General features: G+C 46.0%; 1 protein-coding gene across 5 annotated transcripts in view; it reads left to right on the top strand.

Moving 5' to 3' along the window:
• IQSEC3 (IQ motif and Sec7 domain ArfGEF 3) overlaps positions 1–24,964 on the top strand; it is a 98,957-nt gene that overhangs the window by 49,697 nt on the left and 24,296 nt on the right. For 3 of the 5 annotated variants that reach the window (XM_058023420.1, XM_058023418.1, XM_058023419.1), the window contains exons 1-3: positions 10,212–10,297; positions 16,639–17,717; positions 21,812–21,973. In XM_058023420.1, the coding sequence (XP_057879403.1) occupies positions 16,645–17,717; positions 21,812–21,973 (1,235 nt within the window). In that variant the 5' untranslated portion in view covers positions 10,212–10,297; positions 16,639–16,644. Of the gene's footprint in view, positions 1–10,014; positions 10,298–16,638; positions 17,718–21,811; positions 21,974–24,964 lie in introns of those variants that run through there. The other 2 variants (XM_058023416.1, XM_058023417.1) reach the window with 2 other exon arrangements.

Raw genomic sequence — 24,964 nt, 5'->3', positions numbered from 1 at the left:
TAATAATTGGCTCAGCTGCAACTCCTTGATGGGGTAAGATTACTTTCTGTACTACCTTTATTTTCTTATATTGTATTCCCCTACACTTCAGGAAGAACTGAAGAGTCTGAAATGCTGAAGAGGAGCACACTGTACAGCTGCTCAGGCCACTTTGAGTAGTTCTGCAAGCAGAAGTAGATAGCTGAGGGAGTGCTTGTAAACAAGTTGGGAGGTATTTTGGACTGCCATCTCACCTGATCAAAAACTGCAGAACAGCTGAAGCCTACTCCATTTTCTGTGAGAAAACATCATCCTAAATAAAAGTGTCATAAACAAGATCTGAGTTCAGTGAGATTTTTCTTGTGAGACTGTGAAACCTAATTCTGGCCACATCACTTGGAAGTGTGTTCCACTAACTTTTAACAACTTCTGCTTGGCACATCAATTCTCTAGACACACACCTTTAGATTGCAGCATCATCCCACTGGAAATGAATTTCCTGGTGATTAGAGCTGTGTGTCACCTTTGCTGTGTCCCACACTGGTATGGTGCTGCTTCCCTGTAAGCAGGTTATGATGCTGCTATTGTTGTCTCTGTGTCTGGGTTGACTGCAATCTCTCTCATTCCCTCTTTTGCAGAAAGAGGGAAGATGGAGATAGGCAACCCTATGTGTACATTGCTAGTGCTTTTTTCCACGTGCCTCCAGAGATCATTGCCAAAATATAACCAATATATAACCAAAACATAACCAAAATATAACCAATTCTTGTCATTTCCCAGAATGCACTGATTTGGGTAAGTGGAGATGCACAAACCAGAATGGTGCAGAAGGGTGGTGTAAAAATATTGCTGTGCTGTTAAGCACAACTGGATCTGATAAGGATTATACAGAATGTCCTAAAATAGAACATATTGGGCTAGATCCTCCAGTGGAGTAAAGGCATTTATAGCACCAGCCAGGATACTGCTCAACAACACAATAGGATTGGTTGAGTCTAGGAAAACTTGATGGGTTTTTTATGATCTTGCCCCAAAAATTCCATGTCTGAGTACAGAGAATAGGGGTAGGAAAAATTTCCATTCCTCATAGGTAAGAAGAGTTGAGGTGCCATAGGGAAACATGAGCTTGTGTGGCCAAATGTGTAAGTTGCTAAGTCATCCTGTTTTCCAAATGGGAATTTTAAAAAGACAGAAAAAGAAATGGGGCCTCAGGGAAGAAATGTGACATGAAGTGGATCAGAGTGTAAGGAAGCAGCAGAGAAAAAATAGGTTAAAAACTGGAAAAGTAGAGCTTTGTGCCTACTGCATAAGGCTGTGGGGGTGGTCACTGCACTGGGGAAAGGAGGAGGGAATGCTAACCATGCTGTTTCTATCTTGGTCTGCAGCCAAAGGGCAATGCAAGCCTCTAGATCTGAGCACAGTGGCAAAGCTAAAATCTGGATAAAGCTGGTGAATGCTGTTTGCATTGTCTGTATTGAGGGGGATGGTGACTTATGGCTGTGTTCCTCTTTATGTTGAGGAGAAGAAGGCTTCTTTCTGTTTGGTTAGACACAAGCAGTGACCTTCTACTGGGCTGCAGCACTCACAAGAGATGAAATAGCTGAGATACTTGAGAATAGAAACAAAATTTATCTGAGTTACACCAAGACCTACCTGTGAAGTGGCTCCTCTCTGCCTTGACAAATCAATTACCCTGATCCCTTAGGAAGGAGCCCAGAGGTGCAGTCCAACCTAGAGTCCACCACAGTAGGTAGAAAAAGAAGACTACAGAAGCCCTTGCCCAGGTCTATAAATGCCAAGAGCCATGTCCATCACCCAGCTCATTGCTGGACTGGGAGAGCAATGGGCTGAGGGATATGCAAGCTTTCCTTGCCTTGTAGAGGCTCTGCTGCCTCCCAGCCCTGAATTCATCTCATTTTAGCAGTGAAATTCTATCTTCTGCATGATTGCACCGGCAGGCTTTTGTCAGCGAATTTGGTGATGTTCAAACCTGCCTCAGGGATGAGAAGCCAAGAGATCTGACTCAAAGTGGCAGAAAGACTGCTGCTGAGAAGCCAAGTTTCTCTTTCCCGGGGTGCTGAGCGGGCAGTAACACTAATGCAGGGTGCCATCTGTTCTTTCTTTCTCTAAAAGGTCGTGTTTACCAAACATTGCAGAAGCAAGAGAGGTCTGGGGTTAAAATAAAAGTAATTAAACCCTGCAGAGGAGGACCTCCTGTGCCTTCAGTGTCCACTTGGTGCTCTTCACACCTCAGTGAAGCACAAGAGCGCCGTTCAAAGCAGTCACATGTAACCTTGTCTGCAGTGCCAGGCTGTGGGACTTGTGTCTAACCTGCAGAGACAGCACAGCAGCCAGCCCGGGGTGCCAAGGCCCAAGGTGTCACAGGCAACTCAGAAAGGGGCTCCACTTCCTAAGCTGAGCCTTGTGCTTGCAGCTGGTGAAACATGGATGGGAAGAGGAAAGAGGGGAGTGCCAGAAAGGTGGCCCAAGGGCCATTTGAGATGTCATCCTCAGAAGGACATGTGTAAGAACTACAAGAAAAAAACTCTGACAACCACCCACAGCACCCAGAAGAGCCAGCCTTGCACTATCAACACCACTTCTCACAGAGTGAGAGCTGCCTTAGCTATTCCAAGCCACCCTCTGGAGGAGCCTGTCTGTCCTCTTGGAAAAGCATTACTCCTCTGGTAGATGAAATTTGTCATGCAGACCCAGGCCCTCAGACTGGTGGCCAGCCCATCTGACCCCTGGACAATCATCTTTGCACCAGGATGGCATGGGGTGGTACTTCAGAAACATTCAGTTCCTGTAGTGCTGCTCTGTAGCAAAAGGCACAACGACACAACACTGTGGGAATTACACAGCACATGGGCATCAAGTTTAAACACTAGATCTGAAATGAAGGCACTGGCTTTAGCATGTTGGTCCTTGTAGGACAGGAGGGTCTTGTTAGTATTATTGCATTCTCTGCTTAATGTACATCTCACCAAAAAAACTTCAAGTGGTGCTGAAAAGATGTTGCCTGGTTCAGTCCATGCTAAAGGATGTTAAATTTAAGTGATTTCCAATATATTCACTGTACCATACTGTCAAATCTGTTTTACAGGTGTGTGTGTGCCAGACCTTTTATGAAATAAGTAATATATTCTGGGATGGGTAATGAGCTTGGCTAATTACCATTAATTCCTCCTGGGTAAAACTAGTGTGAGAAGATGGCTTGATGCCGCTGCTTTGCAAGGTGTTAAATGAATGTAGACAAAATCAGAATCTTGTTCCTGCATTTGTCTTTGTTGGGGGAGACTGTCTGAGAAAGCTGCAGCTTGGCTGGCAGGGGATGATTTGCCAAGATCAAGTTCCAAGTTCCCTGCCTTTCTGGCAGGAGAGACTTTTGCCTTCCATCAGTTTCAGCAGGCTCCCACAGAGCATTGCCTCCAAATCACCCTAAAACTTCAACTTCTAAGCAAATCAGAAGCAATTCTTTTGCACTCAGGCCCCCTGCATGTCAGAAATCTTTGAACCTTGAAAAGATCCCATAATATATTACCAAGCCTGTCTCAGCCATTTTTTTTTCCATTGAATTCTGATGAACCCATTCACCACATGTCATGGGTATCCTCAGGGAACACTGAAGTGAAATAAACTGAAAAAGCACTTTGGACTCTGCTAAGTCAGCAGTTGTTTTTTTGTTGTTGGGGTTTTTTAGGGTTTGGGTTTTTTTTTTTTTGTTTTTTTTTTTTTTTCCATGAGCAGGGAAGCTTAGGAAAGACAGAGAAAAAGATTTTTACAGACTTGGGGTCTGGACTTCATTCTACTGGCATCAGCTAGTGAACTCTCTTTCTAATTCTCTGTATGGTATTTTGTAGGGTTTTTTTTATTCTGACATCTTTGAAGCTTTGAAGTGTATATAAGTCTAAGGCCATGAGAGGCAATGAATCAGGCTATTAATCACTTACAGCAATTTAAGAACTGTATATGTACTATAACCAACCAATCCTCATAAGGAGCACTGAGAAATGGATGCAGAAAATTTGTGGTCTTTCACAACTAGTCCAGGTAGTCTTTGCCTCAGTTACAGGTCACAATCCTGCTCTCTGACCTTGAATACTATGAAGAAGGCATTTGGTAAGTTATATATGGGAAACAGAAATATGGTCTTGTTCTGGAGTGACACAGAGATACAAAGAAGAGCGAAGATCAGCCTCTGCAGTACTTTTGTAACACCTCACAGCCCTAGCTTCCTTCTGTATGATTAGCTAGACCTTTTTGCATAACCATTGTACCTGGCAACAAGAACATTCTCTTCTTCAGTTTCTTAAACCACCCACCAAATCCAGTGGAAACACTGCTATTTGTTGTTACTCTGTCATTGCTCTTATTTATGTGAAAATTTTGTTCTTCTTGGAAAAGGAGAGAAAGCACAAAGAGATAAGTTTTGTGTGGTGACCACATGGGAGCTCTGGAGTGATCAGTGACAAAGCTCAGTTTTAATTTCTTACAGGACTATCATTATTGTCCTTGAGAAGAGTGGCTCTTCTGGTCCTTGAGCCCTGTTTAGTCACTCGGCCACCCTGCAAACACTTTTCTGAGATCTCTGAAAATTCCTCTCAGACCGTGAATGGATTCTGGTATTTGACAGTGGTGCAATGGAATGTCTGGAGCATCCAACTGGTGTGTTCCTGCCTGCAGGCCTGCCTTGAAATGGCCTTGAGATGTTTGAGGGGAAGGGGCTGTGTGTTGTTTCTCAAGTAATTAAGTATGGGAATGTCTAAGCCTGACAGTCAAGATCCAATAGATAACCATGGTTCATCTCCACAGTTGCCAATTAGAATTGCACTTCTCCTTTCTTAGCTGGAAACAGCTCCTTTCCCAGCTGGAAACATGTATTTCCAGCAGCAAAGAGGTGGTGAGGAGAGTGCAAGGAAGTGCAACATCCTGATGCTCTAGCAGGTGCAAAGCAGTTGTATCTCTCCCAGGACAGACAGTGACACAACAGCTCTGTGCACACATGTGGAGTTGATACAGCTAGAAATGGGTATATGGATTCTCTGGCTTGGTAATTTAGTGTCACTGATTTGGTCTTTATGCTTCCATAAGAGCAGGGAGAGTGAAAAAAGAAAGTAATAAAAAACCCTCACTATTATAACATTTCTCTTCCATCTTCTCCCTTCATCCTTCCCTTACTCTAATCCTTATATAAAACCTTCCCAAGAAACCTGCACATAAAAGCTAAGTATCAGAAGTCTGATTTACTTGTGCTAAATAAAACTATTTATGGGTGCCAGCTGAATTGTCTCAGTGAGAGCTTTGTCACCACCCTGCCTTCTTGAAACAAGCACTGGGATTCAACTCATAACCCTGATATCCCTGTTTTGAAATGCTGGACTGAGGATAGTACTTTATAGTACTTTATATAAGCTCTGAGTCAGATTGTCTGTAGTAACCATTTCTGTTAACAAAGCTGTCTGCAGCAGGCATATACAAGTGAACTGTGCAAATGAGCAGGACATACCTGAAATATGAGAGATGTTTTCCACAGCAGATGGAATCTGTTTGTAACAGTGACTAGGCTTGTTGTGGGTCATAAAAATCATGTAGGAACATCTAGGAAGGAGAGAACAGCTGAATTTGTAGTTTTCCTTTTTACCTGATTGCAAACCATTTACATTAATATTGCAACTTTGAATCAAACAGAATTTAAAGAAATTCCAAACCTTCTCTACCTGATTGTATGACTGTAAAAGCTGTGCATAATGGTGGGATGTAATACTTGAGGACAGCAAGTAAAGAACACTTACTACAGCTGAAACTGCAGGGGTGATGCTGGAATTCAAACTAATTGACCTAGCTGGAGTTTGGCTGGGACTTTGGGATTCACACCTTAGACTCTGCATGGGACTCTTAATTATTACAGGTTGTTAGAGCAATTTTTTCATCCAAGAAACAGAATATGCAATAGCTCCATTCTCCTTCATCCCATGGCCAGGGAATCTGATTGCTTACTGGCCAAGGGAAAGCAAGTGAATCCCCCTAATTTGCTTAATAACATTTTTTTCCCCAGAGATCTTTCATATACTTTCTATCCTTCCCCTCCTTACTTTTCTTACTGTTTGGTTTTTTTGTTACTGTTTCCATAATAGCTCTTGAGCCATCTTTTGTTAAAAAAGCCTGCGTCCTACCAATGCAAATAAACTGTGTCACTCAGGACAGAGGAAAACTTGTTAAGTTTGCAAACTTGTCAGACTTGTTAAGTTTTTATTTATTTCACTGTAGCATCAGTTTTGATTTTTAGCAAGGTATTTTATTTCTTATTTGTGGCTTCATCTGTCATTGCTACTAGAAAACCAAGAATTGTCCTTCCCAAAACACTTCCTCAGAAGCAGGTTCAACATGAGAGTAAAGCTGGGAGAAATACAGGTTTGGCAAGTGGAACCATAGGGCTGTAATGGTAATATTCAGACTACTAATCAAAGCCAGACTTTACCCCTTTTTTCCACTGCTTAAAAGTCACTGAAGTTCACTGCTGAAGCTGAAATCTCCCAGTTAATTCAGAGGTGAAATAAGTCTGCTTTTTTGTTTGTTCACAGATTTTTTTTCACACTAAAAGAACTTAAAAATGGTTCAATGGTTCAGCCATTTTATGATTTCTTTCCCCCCACAACAGAACATGTAGAAACTCCCACTTCAGCAGGAGTGTTTGCTAACGTGTCCTGGATAGCACCACAGCCAAACCATCATGGGGTTAAAATTTTATATTTAGCATAAAAACATCTAGCTGAAAAATGCCTTTGAGTGCTCCAATGGAATCTGAGTTTGACTTGACCGAGTTTTGACCCTGAGGAAATTCCATGCATAAGCACAATCCCTTCTGTATGGCTGTGTCCGCTGGGCTCAGAGCGTGCATGAAGGAGGAAGGCAAGGTTAATGGGTATGTGTGCTTAGCTGATGTCCTCATCCCAGCACAGAGTCTCTAGGGACCTCAGTAATGCCCTGGGGGATGGTGCTACTCACACATCTGTGGCTGAATACTCCTTCCAGTCTTAGGGCCCTCCTGTGTCTTGAAGAATAACCTAAATGCCTAATGAGGTTAAAGGAGGCTTCTTGAGCAGTTTGGGTTGGTCCAACACCCTGTTCCTCATTGGCCAGGGTCAGAATTGGGTGTGGGGATGGTACCTAGGGTCTGACAGAGCCCAGTCATCAGCAGGTCCGTGGCGTTGTGGCAAGTCCGAGGTCAAGTTAAGGAGTCAGTCTTTGGGGTCCAGACCATGTGTGTCCATGGCCATATAAAGGGGAGAGCTGTGGCAGGATGGAGACCAGCACTCTTACAGTGCTGCTGGATCAGGGACTGGGGAGAGAGCCTGGGGAACCTTGATGTCTGGAAATACTTAAGAGCTGCCTGGAAAAGGCCCAGATTAACTTTATCTGCCTCTGAAAATGGCCCTTCTTTGAGCAGGGAGTTGGAGGAGACACCTCCAGCCTTCCCTCCCAGTCTAGGTTAGTCTGATTCTACAAAGCCTGCTGATTTTACTCTTATATTGCCAGTGGATGCAGGATATCCTATGACTGTTACTCACTCAGGCTCTGCACTGTGTGTGACAGAAGACCAAGCAGAGATGCACCCACGAGAGGTGATATCCTCCCTACAGAGCAGCAGGACCGAGTGCTGCAAACTCTTACACACACTCCGTGTTCTACCCAGACCAGGCAGTGGAGTCCTCAGGAAAACAGAGCTAAGCACATGTGCCAGTGCTCAGAGGACCATGGTGTCAGGGAATATTTACTGGCATTTAGAGTCCATTGAGGCTCCAAGGGGAGTCAGGGGAAGGCGAGCTTTCCATCTGACTGCCTCAGGGCTGACCTGCCCTAAAGAAGGTCACGCTGGGTGCTGTGGCCTTGACTCAGCTGAGCAATTTGGAGTGTGTGTCTTGCTGAATGAGAGCTCATGCATCGAGATGAAAGTGCTTTATAGGGCACAGTCCAGATCCCACTGAAATGCTCGGGCAGCTTTTGCCATGCACTTCAATGAAAATGTGATCAAATCTATGTCACCTGATTTTCCCTTAGGCTGAGGATAAAAACTGCTGCTCTGCTGGTTAAAATCAGACTGGACTGCCAATAAAAATGCTACAGTGAGATATGTAAGGGAAAAATCCTTTTGTAAGATTTCCTGCTATGTGGATAGACATAGAAGAGAAAGAATTAAAAATAAAGAGTTAAAAATATATTTAGATGTAGGAAAAATTGTAGCATCAGGAATAGAACAATGCAAACTTTGATAAGGTGTTCAACCTAAAAGAACAGTTTTATGCTTAATTTTAATGTATTTCCTGACTGATGATTATGCAAAGATGTCATTTTAATACTCTTTGACAAAGTTGGTTATATAGCATTTATGTATGAGCATTTACGTAAGAGACTGATTTCTTCTGTGAATTTATTTTTTAAGTCTAACTGGTGACTGTAAGCATGTGTATAAAGAAGAAACTTTCTAAATTTAAATCCTTCATCTTTCTTAATTCTGAAGTTGTGGTAGTGTCTGGCTCATCAGATTTGGAACCTTCTTAGAAGCTGTGGGAATGTTTCTAAATTTGATTGTTAATCTATTGAACAGAAAAGCTGCCATTGGAGAGAATGAACTTCCTTTTAAAGTACTAGTAAATGTGCAAAAATGCTCAGAGGCTTAGGAGGCAAAGTCTATTTACAGCTAGAAGATTTGGACTCTTAAGGGCATACAGCACTTTTGAAAATGAGACTTAAATGCCTCTAAGTAATTTGGGCACTACATAAAATCATATCTAATCTCCCTCTTTTTGCTCTGACATCAACACCAATCATAAAATGATTTATTATCTAGTTGATAGCAGAACTGGTTTTATGTGGAGCAAATCCAAGAGAAAGAGATATATTTCAGAAGTGAATTAAATCATTTAATAGCATTTAAGTATGGGAGGCAATACACATCCTTGGTTTCAGTGAAATTAAATGCATTGGTTCTGTAGTAATTATATCCAAACTGGATATTGTTCTCAGCTGAATGCTCACCCCTTGGAACTGTGTCTGATGGACTTGGTGCAGTAGCAGCCAGAGTCCATGTAGGCTTGCACACTTTTGGAAATTATAAATTATTCCTCTGTAGCCACAAGAAGGAGGCTAAGGTAACAACAAACAAACACTCTCATGGTTCAAACAGAACCCCAGAACAACAAAATCTTGTTTGAAATTGAATGGTTTTGGAACACACTTGGCAAGAGGGGTACAGACTTCCTCATCACTTCAATGGATCAGACACGCTGATCCCATCCTGCCTGGAGCAATATGTCCCATCTCTCAGGGTGCGCTGTGTCAGGCCCTGGTTTCACACACCTGCTGCTGTGGCTGACAGGAGAAAAGAGAACTTTCTCCACAAGATCTCAGTGGCACAGCAATTTGTGGGTGAGGAAGAGGCAGCTTCTTTCATGGAAGCTCTGCAGTCTGCTATGGCTGTATTGGAGACACTCTTTAAAGGGTCAGGATCTCAGGGCTGGCTGGCTCTGTAGCCCCTTTATGTTCTCAGCTCTCCAAGAGTTTCTCTGGAAACTCAGCAACATTCATTTCCCACACACCCTTAGGAACTCCAAGGGGAAACTGGTTCCTTGGGATCCAGGCTCCATGCCAGATGGGACTCAGATGTGCAGAGGTGCTGAGCAGTAGGTGGCAATTGCACAGGGGTGAGGAGAGGTGTCCACAGGCCATGACACCCTCCTTGGCTCTCCACCTCCTCCAACTGCAGCACCTGGAACAGAGGCAACCAGGCAGTTTGAGGAGTCACAGGACTGGTTCATACAGGGGAGCCTGCCCTTAGAGAGGGAGGCATCAGAGCTTTGGATGGATCAACCTTCAATCCTGATCCATCACTGGAACAGACCCCTGACAGCCCAGGCTCCCTAGACATTTAAAAAGCAGCTCAGGGAACGAGTATAGCAAACAGCAACAAACGTGGTCATAAATCCAGTATAATATAAACAAATAAAAAAGCAAAACATTGCGTTTTGTTCACAGTGACGATCCCAGCGGTTCCACAAGCAAGAAAGCCGGGTGTGAAACGGAGGATCCGAAGGAGGCCGGCAGACAGAGTGGCCAGGAAGGCAGGTCCGAGCCGCTAAGAGCGCAGCATGAGGAGCTCCAAGAAGAGCAGGCAGCGGGGTGTTCCCCTCTGGTGCAGAAGGCGAGCCTCCACCACACGGGCTCCCCAGTGAGAGTGCAGCGCAGCAAAGGGACGGCCTCGTGTTCCCATGCGGCTGCCTCCGATTATGAGCTCTCCCTTGACCTAAAGAATAAACAGGTACCAAGGCTTCCTCCTCAGGCTGTGGGAGAAGGGGATGGGGAGGGTGGGACTGCATTTGCACTGTGGTGGAATGACTTTCAGCAAATACATTAGCCTTTTGTTCACCTGGGGCTTCTGCCCTGCCTAGCCTCCATGTGAGCCTGATGGAGAAAATAGATTCCCCACCTGTGACCAAGTCAGTCTTTCACCCAAACCTGCTGGCATCTGCTTCTTGTGGCCTGGATTCAGTGGTCCAAAATGGACCTAGAAACCCAGCTGTGAGTGTAGGCTTAGAGGTGGGTTGCAGGCAGCCAAAAGCAGCAGCATCCAAGGGTAGTGCCTTGCTCATAAGTGTACAGTGTCAATAGGGCTTCCAGGAACTGGTTGTTCCAAATTACTTCCCTCCTGGGTGAGTCTCCAAGAACCATCTTGCCATCTTGGATCATGCAGGGCAGGCCCCAAGCACACTTCTGCATTAGTATGAGCTTTCAAGAGGAAGCGGGGCTTATTCAATGAGTGTCCTGCACAGTATCTACCATGATGTTTGTGCACTGCTGCCACCACTGCCCTCAGTCCAGAGGAGGATGCTGAAGAGAAAAGCAAGTTTACCAGGCTAAAAAAAAATGATTCAGTCCTAGGAGTTGCATTCTGTGCCTGGGGCTACAGCCTAGCTCCAGAGCACAAGCATGCCCATCTCTAGCTGTGTGTCCCAGAGGACTCCCAGTAGGAGACACTGGGACAGGGGCTAATGGCAACTCGCCTCCTCCTTACAGGTGGAAAGCATCCCCTCCCTCCTCATCTCTGCAGATTACAGTCCAGGAGAGCGGTTGTGCAAAACAGAACGTAAAGCACAATTTGTGCCTTTTCCCTGGGAAGGCAGCTCAGTCAGAGGCTGTAGGATAGGCAGACCCTGCAGTCTGTGAGGTGAGGAGGACAAGTGTCAGGGGGAGAGTTCAGTGGAAGCTGTGCTATTGCAGCTGAAGGGTCTCAGCTAATGAGGCTTTCACAGAAGAAGCTGCTACTTCTGGGACATCTCTCTACCACTTCCCTCAAGGCACAGATGCTGTCCCTAAACATACATGTCAGATCAATGACCAATAGGTTTCTGAGAAAAAGAGACATCTTTGCTCCCCAGCCCTGTCTTTCTCAAAATACTGCATACCCAGACAGAATTCTTGCCTCACACCAGGAAAAAAATGAGAGACTAATTAACTGGATTCACAAATTAATTTGAATATGTTCAGGGCAGGCCACATCTTGACTGCATGTCCTTAGCCTCCTCAATATCCTACAGCTGCTCTGGTTTGTCCTGGGGAGTGTCTGTCCTCTGTTATTTTAACTTTAAGGTCATGTTGCCATATCATTGTTCTTGCAGCAGAGGCCAAATCTGCCCTGGATTAATGTGAACAAGAGAGACATGTTCCGCTGATTGTTCATTAATGTCTGGTGCCTCACAGAACTGACCATGCAGGGACTGAGCCTATCTCCTTGGTGAAACCACTTTTCTCACACCAAAGGGGCCTTACAATTTGTGTGCCTCTCCAGACCCATGGGTGTCTTCAGTGAATTGCCTGCAGCTCTGGAAGGGGGGATTTTCAGGCAGTGAAGAGTACTAATTCTTCCACTGTAGTATGTGTTTTTATAGGTATTCCTCTCAATTTACTCATCAGGTCGTTTTCCTAAATGGGAATAACAGTGATAGGACCTGCACAGTGCTGTCCCAGTAGAACACTACACATAGCAGAACTTGTAATACAGGAATAGAACTCACAGTAAGAGAAAAAGGTGCAAGGGGACATTTTTCGTTTCATCGCACAATTGAAATCACATTCACCTTTAGAGAGAGGACTGAAGGCTAGTAAGGAAGAAGGGTAAAGTGCAGCCTCCTCTGCAAGACTTGGACCAGTCATAGCCCCTCAGCATCATCCTAGAGAGTTGGTGAGTGGCATCATGGCTCTCCTTGCTCCCTACCCTGTTGTCATTATAGTACAACAGTTCTATTGTCACTACATTGCAAAGGTTCCATATTGCCAGTTTCATACCTCCTTGATGTTTCTTGTAGGCGGCTCCTCTAGGCACCGACTCTTCCTTGTCCCCTCCCTTCCTTCCTCAGCAGCCAACTGACTCCAGTTGCCCTCAGCCAGCCAATCCACTCTTTTATAACATTCTTCTTATTGGCTACAGCTGTGGCCCGTTTAAGTCAGGCCTGCTCCTAATCTTTAGTAATTGGCTCAGCTGCAACTCTTTAGGGGATAAGATTACATTCTATATTACCTTTATTTACTTATATTCTATTCCCCTACACTACCCCATGAAGCAGAGAATTCTGATAGTGCACAGAGCAGAAGTACTCTGTGCTGGGAGGCTGGAACAGACACTCAAGTACTAAAGTTCCTCTGTGCTTAGACTCTATTGTAATGTAGGGAAAATGCTTTCAGTCATACATACACTTGGGCTGTGCTGAAGGGCAGCACGTGTCCCATCGATGAAGGAAAGCACTCCATTAACAAATACTCCTTATAGCAATGTCCTCCATTGTGAGAGGCTGGAGGGAAGGAGAAGCATTAGGAATGAGTGACATGTATGCTTTTTAAGTATTTTTTTCCTAATTTTTTTTTACAATGCATGCATTACCTTGAGTGACTCAGATTCTGTCCTGGAGCCTGATTCTTTTCTGGCTATAAGATGGTGGCAACCTGGGTAGAAAACCAGTGCTAACTGAGAATAAGTGGTCTCTCCTGGCAGATTTATAAATTTATGCCTATGGGCACCAAAGCTGTGGGGTCCGCGCCTCAAATGTTTGGCCATCTCCAGGCCTGCAGTTTGGCTTGCCTTTTGGCTTGCCTTAACCTTGTTAAATCTCCCTTCATACACAATCCCTCATGGCAGTGGATATTTCACAGCCATTTCTAATTCAGCCACAATTGCTCAGAATGAGTGTTCATACTGAGGCCCAGAAATGTATTAAGCTAATTATTCTTTGAAATCCCCCCCTGATCCCCCTCCTGCTCTTCCCCTCCTTTGGCGCCGGCTGTCGGATCATTCCCCAGAGAGGAGTAGCTTTAAGCAGGCAATTACTTGTAATTCATGGGGTTTATTAGGAGCAAGAGAAGGCCAATCATGTCTGGCCTTTCTCAGCTCTCAGATGAGAACAGAAGGTTCCTCCAGCCATCCAGACTTACATCTCCATTACCCGTGACTGCTGTGGTGCTAACAGACGCCCTTCCCTCCTCTGCAGGGGAAGAACACAGGCTACAGCTGTGTGAGACCCTTAATTCCTTTGGACTGTCAGTTGGCTCGATCTGACAGCAAATGAGCATGTCTCAGATATCCATAAGCAGCAAATATCTGGGTTACAGCAAAGAAATGAGACAGAGACCCACTGCTAGCAAACAAGGGTGGGGAGGGCACTTCTCTCTATGGGGATGCTGCATATAGCTCTGCCAGCCTTCTCAAGCATCCCTTGGAACACTCCCTGTCCCTGTTATGCCTGCTGAAAGATACTGTAGGATTCCCCTTGCTTTGGACAGTGCCAGTAGGCAGTGGATCACGGGCAGAACCCAGCCTTGCACCCCTGGTATGAACTAGAAAACAGACTAGTTGGTGAGGAGTCCTCTCACTTCAGATCTAGGAGTCCTCTCACTTCATATCTTGTTCTGCTCCTTAATGCCTTGGTCCTTTGGGAGGGCTGACATTATGGACTGCAAAAAGCTGGTGATGTTTTTTATCGAGGTACTGACAGCTCGCTCTGTTCCTTTGGACTTTTAGAAGGATCTCTCCTCACTAGCTATTAAAGTCTGCCAATTTTGGCACTGTCCTTGCATGAGATAAACTGGCCTTTTACTTCAGATCAGCAATGACATCTTGTCTTGGCCTCTAATAAGATCAGAGCATATGAATTTCTTGTTTTCAGAATGGCTGTCACCTCCTTGGAAACCTCAGATAATTGTAAGGCTCTTGCTTCTGCTTTATTTTGCATTTTACTGTTATTCTGTCCCTCTCATTTGTTCCTCTTTTTCTCCTAACACAATTAGCTCTACATTTTCATTAACCAGATCATTATTATTTCATTAACCAGATCATTATTTCAATGGTCAGTTGTCAGTAATAACTGTCTGGGTTGGGGTTTTGCAGGTTACTGGTGTAATTTACATTTATTTGCATGAGCCTTCATCCTGAAGGAACTATCCAAGGGATAGTTCAGTCTCTTTCCAGGCAGGCCAGCTTTAAAGACATGTCAGGAGTGTTGGTTTTATGGTGGGATTTAAGATGTCCTTGTTTATCCAAAAGGCCTGCTGCCAGGTCTTATAGTAAATTACACTGTACTCATGATTATTGGGGGGGGTGATTTTTAGCAACATTTATGCAGACCATTTCTGGAAGAGCAGCAGTGAAAGCATTAGGCAAATGTTCTTTAAATCAGGGGTAAACAGAGCTCTGAGCCAGCTACCTCTGCAGCTGCAGTGGCCAACCCCATCACTAAGAAAATTACTGGTATTTTTTAGTGCTGGGCTTTGATGTTCACCTTGGAGAGACCATGAGCTCAAGGGCAAGGCAGGCAGGAAACAGAATCACCTGATCACCTGATGTTTGAGCACAAGGCAAAGGCCCCTGCTTCATGTCCAGAGAGGGAAATATGAAAGGATGTGCTCCCCATCCCACTCTCTTCCATAAATGTCAGCCTCCCAGTACTTGCTCCACAGCCAGGACACCAGTGCAGGCACAAAATGGCTGGGCTTAGCTTATTCCTCTCAGCCTGTCATCTCCCAAGGTCACATTATCTTCCTCTACTTCCAGAGGAGTCAGTATTGGAAAGATTCCAGAGGTCATTTACACTTCTCATAGCTGTCAGACCAGTTCTTTACGCGTACCTACATCACTCACTGGTGGTTTTATCTGTAACTTACGTCATGCCATGAAAAAGAAGAAGGAAGCAGGTGACACGACATGACTCTGTGAGCTGAGGCTCATGCCTCACACTCACTTGGACTGTGAAAGCAATTTGCACTTAAACTCAGATCTTGTGGAGCTCAGCTTTTCAAACTGTGAGTACTGGGCCAAAAAGGCATGGTGAGGGACAAGTGCTGTGTCTGGGGATGAGGATGCAGTCAGAAAAACTCGTCCTTTGGTTTTGCTAACGAGCTCATATTCACCACATCACTGATGCAGTGAATCCTCTGCTAATTCAGGACTGACTTCACCAGCACTCTCAGTCCTGCCTTTCGCCTTTTTTTGGTTTTTCTACATGTGTGCAGACACATATTAACGCTACAGTCTGCCCCTGAACTCTGCCCTGTGAAGTGCCAATGATAGCTTGTAGTTCAGCCTAAACTTCAGTGAAGGTAGTTTGAGTTCATTCTCCTTTTTTTTTAAACCCCATCTTCCACCTTCATCTTCACACTGTCCCCTTTGTCCTCTGTCAGTCACTCATTGGAACCAAATCATCTGTCATTCTCCTGGAACTTGTTAGTGAAAACCCAGCTGCAGAGGAAGAGTGGGGGGATTTCCAGGAAGTTTAAATTCTAGACTACAGGAACAGCCATACATACCTGCTTTGCTGAAGCCAGTTGAGATGGTGTGTGTAGATGTATTTACATGTGTTTGTCATTACCAGCTCAGGTAAATCCTCCTTCTGCTTTTTTTATTATCTTGTCTCCACATTTAAAATTCAGACTTTTTTCCTTTCAAAACTGAGAGTCTTTCTTTTGCTGGCTGACATCTGAAAAATTCAGATATCAAAAAGGAATACACTTTGGGATTCAGAATACTTTTTAAAAGACACAACTCAGAACAAACCCAGCCTTCACTAACTTATATGGAATTTTATGTTTCTTACTAACTGCTAGATCAAGCCAGCATTCTCTGCATTTAAAAATTAAATTTTCTTCCCTTTTTCTGAATAATTTCTCCTTTTGCTGAGAGTATTTCCTAAGGTTGCTAAGGAGGGGAGAAGCATTAGTAACACTTTGAGACAAGAGATAATGCTCAACATTACCAGAGCACTGCTGGGCAGGAAGACATATTGTATTTGCAGTGATGAACTTGCCCTCAAGGCCTTCAGAAGTGAGTCTGCAAGGGAAGAGAACCTGCAGGCTCCAGCTTTTATGGCTGGCACTCTGGGAAGAAGCAGGATCCCATTACAGCTGTGAGGAAGCTCATGGTGCTGATGATTTAGCCAGTCATGCCCAAATGGGAGCCTTCTGTTGAAATCAGGGGCATGGCATTGCAGGGAAAAGTTAATTCGGTGTCAGAAGTTCCTTTGACAGTCACTGAAGACTAATCAGTGTAGAAAGTTGGGCAATAAGAAGCCATCAGGAGGCAATCAGCAAGAACTAACGTATCTGCTGTCTGTTTTTCAGATCGAAATGCTAGAACACAAATACGGCGGCCACCTGGTGTCCCGCCGGGCAGCCTGTACCATCCAGACCGCGTTCCGGCAGTACCAGCTCAGCAAGAACTTTGAGAAGATCCGCAACTCCCTGCTGGAGAGCCGCATGCCGCGCCGCATCTCCCTGAGGAAGGTCCGCGTGCAGAACTCGGAGAGCTTCTCCGCGGAGAAGGCCCTGGTGGAGGGGTACAACTTCGTGGGCATCCCGCTGGTGAGGTCCCCGTCCCTGCCAGCCACCATCAGTGGGGCACTAACTGAGCTGGAGGACTCCTTCACTGAACAAGTTCAGTCCCTGGCAAAATCCATCGATGACGCCCTCAGCACCTGGAGCCTCAAGACCATGTGCTCCCTGCAAGATGGGGGCTCCTACCAGATCAGGGAGACCTTCAGTGCTAGCTCCATGCAGCCAAACCAAGACTTAGAGGCTGAGCTCCAGGATCAGGAGAAGGAGGAAGGTCTCCTGCCAGATACTCTACCCAAGAGCAGCAGCACTCTCATGATGGCTTTTCGAGATGTCACAGTGCAGATCGACAACAAGAACATCTCTGTCTCATCATCTACCTCGGTGTCCATGGCAAACTGTCTCAGCAGCAACGACCAGGCTGGGCTCTCTCCAGCTACCAAGGCTGAAGAAAGCCCAGGAGAAGGGGAGGGAGAAGCCAGTGAACTACTGTCTGCCCCAGAGAGCTTACCTGAGAACAGCCTCACTTCCACTGAGGTGGAGGTCAGTACCAATGGCACAGGGGACAGCAGCACTGAGCCGGATCAGATGGCAGTGCAGAAGCTCCAGTTTGATGCAAGCAATGAGGCAGGACAAAGCAAAGGCTTGGAGTCTGAGAATGCAGACAACTCAGAGCAGCTGAGCAGCAGCAGCACCTCCACCTCAGCTAAGTCAGCCTCTGAGGTGTCCTCAAAAGAAGCCCTGCAGGCCATGATCCTCAGTCTGCCGAGGTACCACTGCGAGAACCCAGCCAGCTGCAAGTCGCCCACACTGTCCACAGACACCATGAGGAAACGCCTCTACCGCATTGGGCTGAACCTCTTTAATATGTAAGTGACTCTTCCTCCATTTCCCAGCCCCTATTCCCATGCCTCACAGGAACAGATGATGGCAGGCTCTCGGTCTAGATCCATCTCCAGGGAAGTTCATCCATATTCAAGGGCATGACCATCTGGGTATGCAGTGCACAACATAGGCTGGCTTCCCATCAGCTCTTTCCCTAAATTCTCCCAAGTGCTGTCCTTCTCTTCTGCCTAACAGAGGAACAAGCCCATGAGCAGTGCCCATGCTCTCACAATTCACTTAACCTTCAGTTCCAGTGCTGTCCAATGCTGTCCATTTGGCATCCACCAGCTGAGCCTGGGATCACTCTGCTCCACTCTGTTGCAAAGGAACAAACATAGCTAGGACTGTAAACCCAGCTCTGGTTACTTAACATGGGGCAATTCCAAGTAAAGAGAGAGAGAGACAGAGGTAGAGCTGAGCTTAGCTAGCCCAATATGAGTCATAATGGTAAAATTGTATCTCTGGCTGTCATTTTCCTTCAGATACTTGGGTACATTTTCACCTGACAGACCAGGTTTAGTCACCTGTCTCTCACATATCTGAGTTTGATATTCTATGAGAAGGCTGTAGGTGTGAAAGCAAAAGCAGAGCAGAGGTCACCATCAGAAGAGGTTAACTCACAGGGTCACACGTGGATAGGCAGAAAGGAGCTGAGCTCCCTTAAGATTTAGATTTGCTCATTGCCTTTTGATGAGATTTTTCTCATCTAAGCAAGCCACGAGAAGTACTGGGTTTTGCTTTATCATCACACTCTTATATCTCTGTCTTTGTTTCCATTTGAGTCCCCTAATAATGAAGATGTAATGTACCCATACTAGGAGAACGTTTCTCCACACATTAGCGTGGGCATTTTAGTCAAAGCAAGGACGGATCATTATGCAGCCCTAGGCAGAATTTTCTCACAGACAAAGGGGAAATGCACAGGATTTATATATGTGTACCATGGAGGCTCCAGGAGGCAGGGACCGGGAAGAGAGGTTTTTAGGGTTGATCTCAGAGCACACCCAGAAGTGAAGTGATGTTAGGTCAGACAGACTGGGGACTCTTACAGAACTGAGAGAGACATATTTCCAGTTCTGAGTACAGGTTGGAGGACAGGAGTGAGGAAAATAACTTGTTAGCTCTGGGGAATGATGTCTTTCTTTAATCTCTGAGCAGTATCCAGGGGACATGTGGCTCCCCTTGTGGCTTCTTATGCAAGGGGCTGGGAGGGCCATTAAGCTTTCTGCAGTTATTTGGTTGTGGTTTTCCCTGTCTATTTCCAGGAAGAAGCCACTTTGCTCTTGTGGGGTTTGGGATGTGGGCACTGGTTCCTAGGCCATGGAGCTGAGGCTGTGTGTGAACACATCCTTTTTCCTGGCTTTCCCTGGAGCAGAAGCTGAAAGCCTGCAGTTTCTAGTTTCCAGTCTCTCTGGCCTTGCCCTGCATTTTTGGAAGGCAGTGCTCTGGCTTGGAGCAGGCCTCTGGAAACACATCTATGCAGTGGCACTTTCCCCATCCCTGCTGCACCGTGAGGGGGTGAAAACCCTGGAATGGTGAGTGCTTCATTATGCAGCACTGCTGTGATAGCTCAGTGTGTGTGGGCAGCTGGCTGCGTGGGCAGAGGGAAAGACAGCAGGACTGAGGAATCCCGCAGCATTTGCTGGCTCTGCCTAACACCCCTGCAGCACCAAAAATGAATAGCAGGGACCAGGCTCAGGAGAGAGAGGAGTAGAGTTGTCTGCTGCACCTCTGGGTAAAAGCTTTGTGCTGCACTACGTGGGATACATCTGCAGGTGTTCAGTGGCAGAGATGCTGTATTGCTATCTGGATTTTGTGCAGAACAAATTGAATCCTGGGAAAAACTGATGAAAGGCTGCTGCTAGTGAAAGGATTTTTGAGTTATAGTCCAGGCAGTGCAGGAGGGCTGTCACAGCTGGATTGTTTTATCCTGCATCCTTTGATGGCATTGTGTGTACCATCTCTACTGAAACCTGCGCATCCATTCTAATGTGTGCATTTTTTCTGGCCATATTAAACTCTCAGCTCCTCTGGAGTGGATCCAAAGTCAGTCCAGTGACACAGGTGTAACTGAGTTCATCCTTGTGTTGTTAACACCATACTGTCCCTTGCCAAATACCACAATGTGCAGGTGGATGTGCATTTTATGTATCTCTGGTGCTTAGTTTAACTTGTGTCCCAACCATACCACCTTTGCACTTAGCAGGGGGCTCTGCCTGTACTCTTCAGTAGTGAACCAGTAGGTCTGTATGATAATAAAGAAGGTGTATTGTTGCTTTTCCCTGAAGAAGGCCTGGGGTTTTCACTATCAGATCTTGCCCCTTTCCTATTTATAAATTTAATGGGCTGATTGTTCTTGCAACAATCAGTGCCACACTGCCCAGGATATTTTCTTTTGACCTTACAGAGTAAGCAGAACTATTTCAAGCCCATCTAGTTTTTCCATGTCCGTGAGGCCCCTGTGAGGAGCAGGCCATTCTGCTGGATGCAGCTCCCCTTATAGCTAGACATATGTTGCTCACCCACATACTTCACCACCTGACAATGTCACAGTCTGTGCCTGTGCATATCATGCATTCACGTGCTCTGACATCTCATCCTATTCTTCCCTCACCCCAGGAAACTGCCTGAGCAAACTCATTCCTTGAGCCTTGACAAGGAACCCTGAATTTGGGTTAATGATGGAAGCATGACATCATTTAAAGAAGTCACTCTCTTACCTGTCTCAAAGAACCAAAGAAATGTGGCAATCCTCCTGCCATTGCAGTGATCCACCTCAGCACAGAGCACCATGACAGACTGAATTATGGGAGGAAAACTTCCTGCACAATACACACGTACTGTTTGTTCTTGTCTGCAAGACAAGGCACCTCAGAAGCTCACAGCACTCCTACACACACAGGGGCTTATAAACCAGGACAGAAAGATGGGGACAGATGTTTTACCAGGGCCTCTGGCAATAGAACCAGGGGTAATGCTGTTAAACTGAAGGAGGGCTGGTTTAGATTAGATGTAAGGAAGAAGATTTTTACAAGGAAGGTGGTGAAACACTGGCACAGGTTGCCCAGAGAGGTGGTGGATGCCTCATCCTTGGAGATAAACAATATCAGGTAGGAGGGTTCTCTGAGCAACCTTATCTAGTTGAAAATGTCCCCACTCCCTGCAGGAGGGTTGGAGTAGATGGCCTTTAAAGGTCACTCCCAACCCAAACCACTCTGCTTCTGTAAGAGCCGTGTGTGCAGGCACAGACACTGGCACATTGAGAAGCAGAAAATCACTCCCACAGCCAGGCAATCAGGCCCACTCAGCACCAGACCTGCTCTCAGAGAGATGCTCACAGCCACAGAGGGAGAAAAGCCCTCTGGCTGGGAGCTGCTCACTGCTCCCTCCCTTCCTCTGACAAAGCATTCTCTGGGTGCCTTCTCTCACACACAGAGATTTCTGCCTGAGGGCGTGAATCAATAGAGAAGGGAAGAAAATCACAGCTAAGGGTGGAGGGAGTGAAGGAGGGATAAACAAATCTGAGTATGGGATTTCTGTTCAGGCAGCCAACATCAAGCTCAGGTGAGGAAGGTAAAAAAGTATCACTCTACAATGAGTGTTGAAAATCTATGAAGAACAAAATTATTTGTTTAACAGAAAAAGTGCCCACTTTTGGTTATCCCCCCTGGGGCCTTGAGCCTCGTTTGCCCATAGACCATGGCAGCAATGTCTCCTAAGTCTCTTCACAGAGGGAAGAGTCTCTGACTGGAGCAGATGGATGGCAGGAGTCACTTATGAGGTGTGGTACAATGCAGTAGGATCTGTTGTGGCAGTGGGATGCCACTTGTGATTACCAAGTGACAGCAGGAGCTGCAAGTGACACAGCAGGTCCTATGACGTAATTTTGTCCTCAGCAGCAGCTAGGGAGGATCACAGCAAGTCACTTTTCTTCACCCCAACCAGTCCCATTCCTGACACACCATGGAGCCCAGGCACATACCAAGGGCTGCACTGATGCAGCCATGGGGTGAGCCAGAGGCAACAATGCCTCCAAGAGCTCTTGCAAACTCACCATGTCTCTGTCCTTCCCTTGCAGAAACCCAGACAAAGGGATCCAGTTCCTGATCTCGCGAGGCTTCATCCCAGACACCCCCATTGGGGTGGCACACTTCCTGCTGCAGCGCAAGGGCCTCAGCCGCCAGATGATCGGGGAGTTCCTGGGCAACAGCAAGAAGCAGTTCAACAGGGATGTTCTGGAGTAAGTGTGGAAATCTCTTCCCCTCCTCCCTCCACTCTAAAGGAGTTGCCTGCTCTGCCCCTGGCTGCATCAGCAAGCACTCCATGCCCCTTTGTCCCCACTCTGCAGGAACTCCACCATTGCCAGTCCCTATCTGGCGTCCCTCTGCACATTTCCCAGCTATGTGTGTCCCCCTTCATATCAGTCATCACTTCTTTCATTTCAGTCCTTCCTCAGCAGGCCTGCGGTCACCTAGCAGGAGCTCAGCACTGTCAGGTGGTAGAACAAGTGCTGCTGGCAGGTTTGGGGGCTGGGAAACTCTGGCTGAGGTCTCATCCCATCCATATAAAGTACCTCTGATGCCTTCTGGAAAGTACTGAGAGGCAGAGGAGGAAAACTATCTGCTTCTTGCTGTGAGACCAGCAGGGAGAAGTGAATGCTGGCTACATACTCAGTTCTCTTTCTGTCCAGGTTGGAAATTGGTGGCCCTTTGAGTTTGTCCAACTGCATTATGAGGATAATTATAAGGTCCTGTTTGTGGTGATGAGGAGGCCTGCCTATGAAAACATGCTACTAAGGGCTCATCATTGCCACAGCAGCCATGGAGCACTGAGGAACATCCCCACTCCAAAATCTCCAACCAGCTGAGCTGCCCCTTTTCAGAACAAACTTTGAGTTTTCCTTCCTGCTTCTGTTCAGTGGCTGCCTTTGCTGGACTGTTTCCTTCAGTTCTCTCACTGTGACCCTCTCCTGGTCACAAGTCATGCATCTCTCAGCCTGCACATCTCTCCTCTTTCAAGTCTAGTTCATTCAGAGACCCATTTCAAGGCATAACCAGCACTCAACTGTGTCTTTCTTTATTATGCAGAAGCACAACTCTTAGTGAGAGCTGCCTTTCCATTAGGCAGGAAGTCCTTTGCACTGGGTCCTTTATTACATTCTCCATTCTCCAAAATGTTCTCTATTTCCCTTGAATTTTGCAGTGGTTTCTCTTGAATCAAACCATAAAGAAACTCCAAATCCCATCCACATACCACTTCTACTTTGGAGAAAAACTGGAGGATGCCAAAGTTCAAGAGCCAAATCTAGGCTTAAATTTTAAAATTAATTCCAGCTGCAATTGCTACTTCTTATTGCTGCAGGTACCCACCTGACCTTTGGGCCATCTCTTTTTTTAATATACTGTAGGAGTATTGATTTGTCCAGCAAAAATACACATGTGCTGTCCAGTCTCTTCACACTGAGAACTACAATTAAAAGTAATTGCCTCTTTTTCTCCAGTAAGCATTGTGTGGGCTGCTTCCCCTCACAGATAATCTGCTCAGGTCCAAACCTAGCCTCTGCACACGCAGGGGAATATTGCAACAACAACAGGCTGACACTTCCCTGTAATTGTAAATTTGGCATCATGTTCCTCTGCCTCACATGGGACCACAAACTCAGTGTCAGCAACTCCTGGGAGCAGTGCCTATTGCAAATCCTGGTATCAGCCTCCCAGCCTCAGTGCCCAGGAGCTGCTACACTGGGGTTGCCTGTCCTGTTCCTGTTGCTGCATGAGGCGTGGGGGCCATTGGAGCAGGTGGCCCTACTCCATCATGCTCATTACTCAGAGTTTCCACTGCCCCTCTCATGGTAACACTCCAAATATTCAGTGAGGGAGTGACCTTGCCCATCCTGTTAACATCTGTAGAAAACAAGGCTCAAAGATGGGGACTGAGATGTTGAGGCTGTGTGTGCATGGATACATCTGGGGCAGGGATAGTGTGTACTTGAGCAGGTATCAAACAACTGGGTCTGAGTTTAGGGTCCAAACCTGCATCTGATCTTGCCAGGCCACAGATGATATGCTTGTACTGACAATCTGTGCTGCCATCCCCTCTTCACAATAAATGCCTGATTTCTCTTCCATGAAGGCAAAGATAAAAGTAGACTTAAAATACATGTAGAATATTCTAAAACAGGAAGGAAAAAACATGCACATTCAGCTGGTTGTAGCTGTGCCATTTGAAGGTACTTTGTTCCTGTGCCAGTTCTGAGCTTGGGGATATGCTTGAGCATAGTTGGTGGGTTTTGCAAGCAAATTTTTCATCAGCTGCTCATGAGAGCTGGATGGGCATTGGCTGCACACCCAGCAGTGTCCAATGCATGGAAATAAGGCATTGAAAGGAGAAATCATGGCCCAGAATTATAATCCTGGATATTTTTCCTGTCCATGCTGCAGGAGGAAGAGGGCTGGCAGTGTAGAGTAGTGTGCTGGCATTTCCAGTGAACTGTATCTCAAGAGCTGGTCACAACTTAAGAGCTGTTTCTATGGGAGCAAGAGGCAGATCAGGGACCTTTTGGCATTTCAGAACTGTCTAAGACCTTGTCTGGTTCTCATTCCTCATCCAATTCCCATCAAACTGGCACAGGTTGGGAGAATAGACTCTGCAAGGGCTGTCGTGCTGTCCCACATCCACCCACACTCAGTAAAGGTACATGGTTTTCCCTGGAGAGCATGCAGCAGACAGGAGAGCTCACACAGCAGCTTTTGCATGATTTGCCCAACACCACAGTCATTTTTGTGGCCCAAATGGGCAGAAGAAGGACAAGCACTTAGTCCTGCTGGGGTCAAATGGCCAGCCAGGGTGGCCATGAGCAGGCAGCAGTGCTTGGACAGGCTGTGATCACCTGCAGTGAGGGAGCCTGTATGCAGGCAGAGATATCTGTGCTCTTTCACATCCCAAACCTGACCCTGGAGCCTCCTCTACCTCCCAAAAGCAAGTTCAATTATTGATGCTCCTTGCTGTGTTAGTTTAGCTTTTGCTCGATGTGAAAACTTATGTTGCAATTGTGTATTGTGAGCAATGTTTCAATTGCATCCAGGTTGAATTAACTCAGCTGCATGAATAAATAATAGCACAGCTTTTAAAACATCTGCAAAAGTGTCAAGCTCCCTTGTGCATTCTGAGGCAGGGCAGAGCTGCCCAGGTTACAAACTCCAGACTCAGCTGTAATGTCCAGATTCAGGTC

This window comes from Melospiza georgiana, chromosome 4 (genome assembly GCF_028018845.1).
Source record: "Melospiza georgiana isolate bMelGeo1 chromosome 4, bMelGeo1.pri, whole genome shotgun sequence".
NCBI classification, from domain to species: Eukaryota; Metazoa; Chordata; class Aves; order Passeriformes; family Passerellidae; genus Melospiza; species Melospiza georgiana.
The sequence above is the reverse complement of the archived record's forward strand: the minus strand, read 5'-3'. Positions and strand labels throughout refer to the sequence as shown.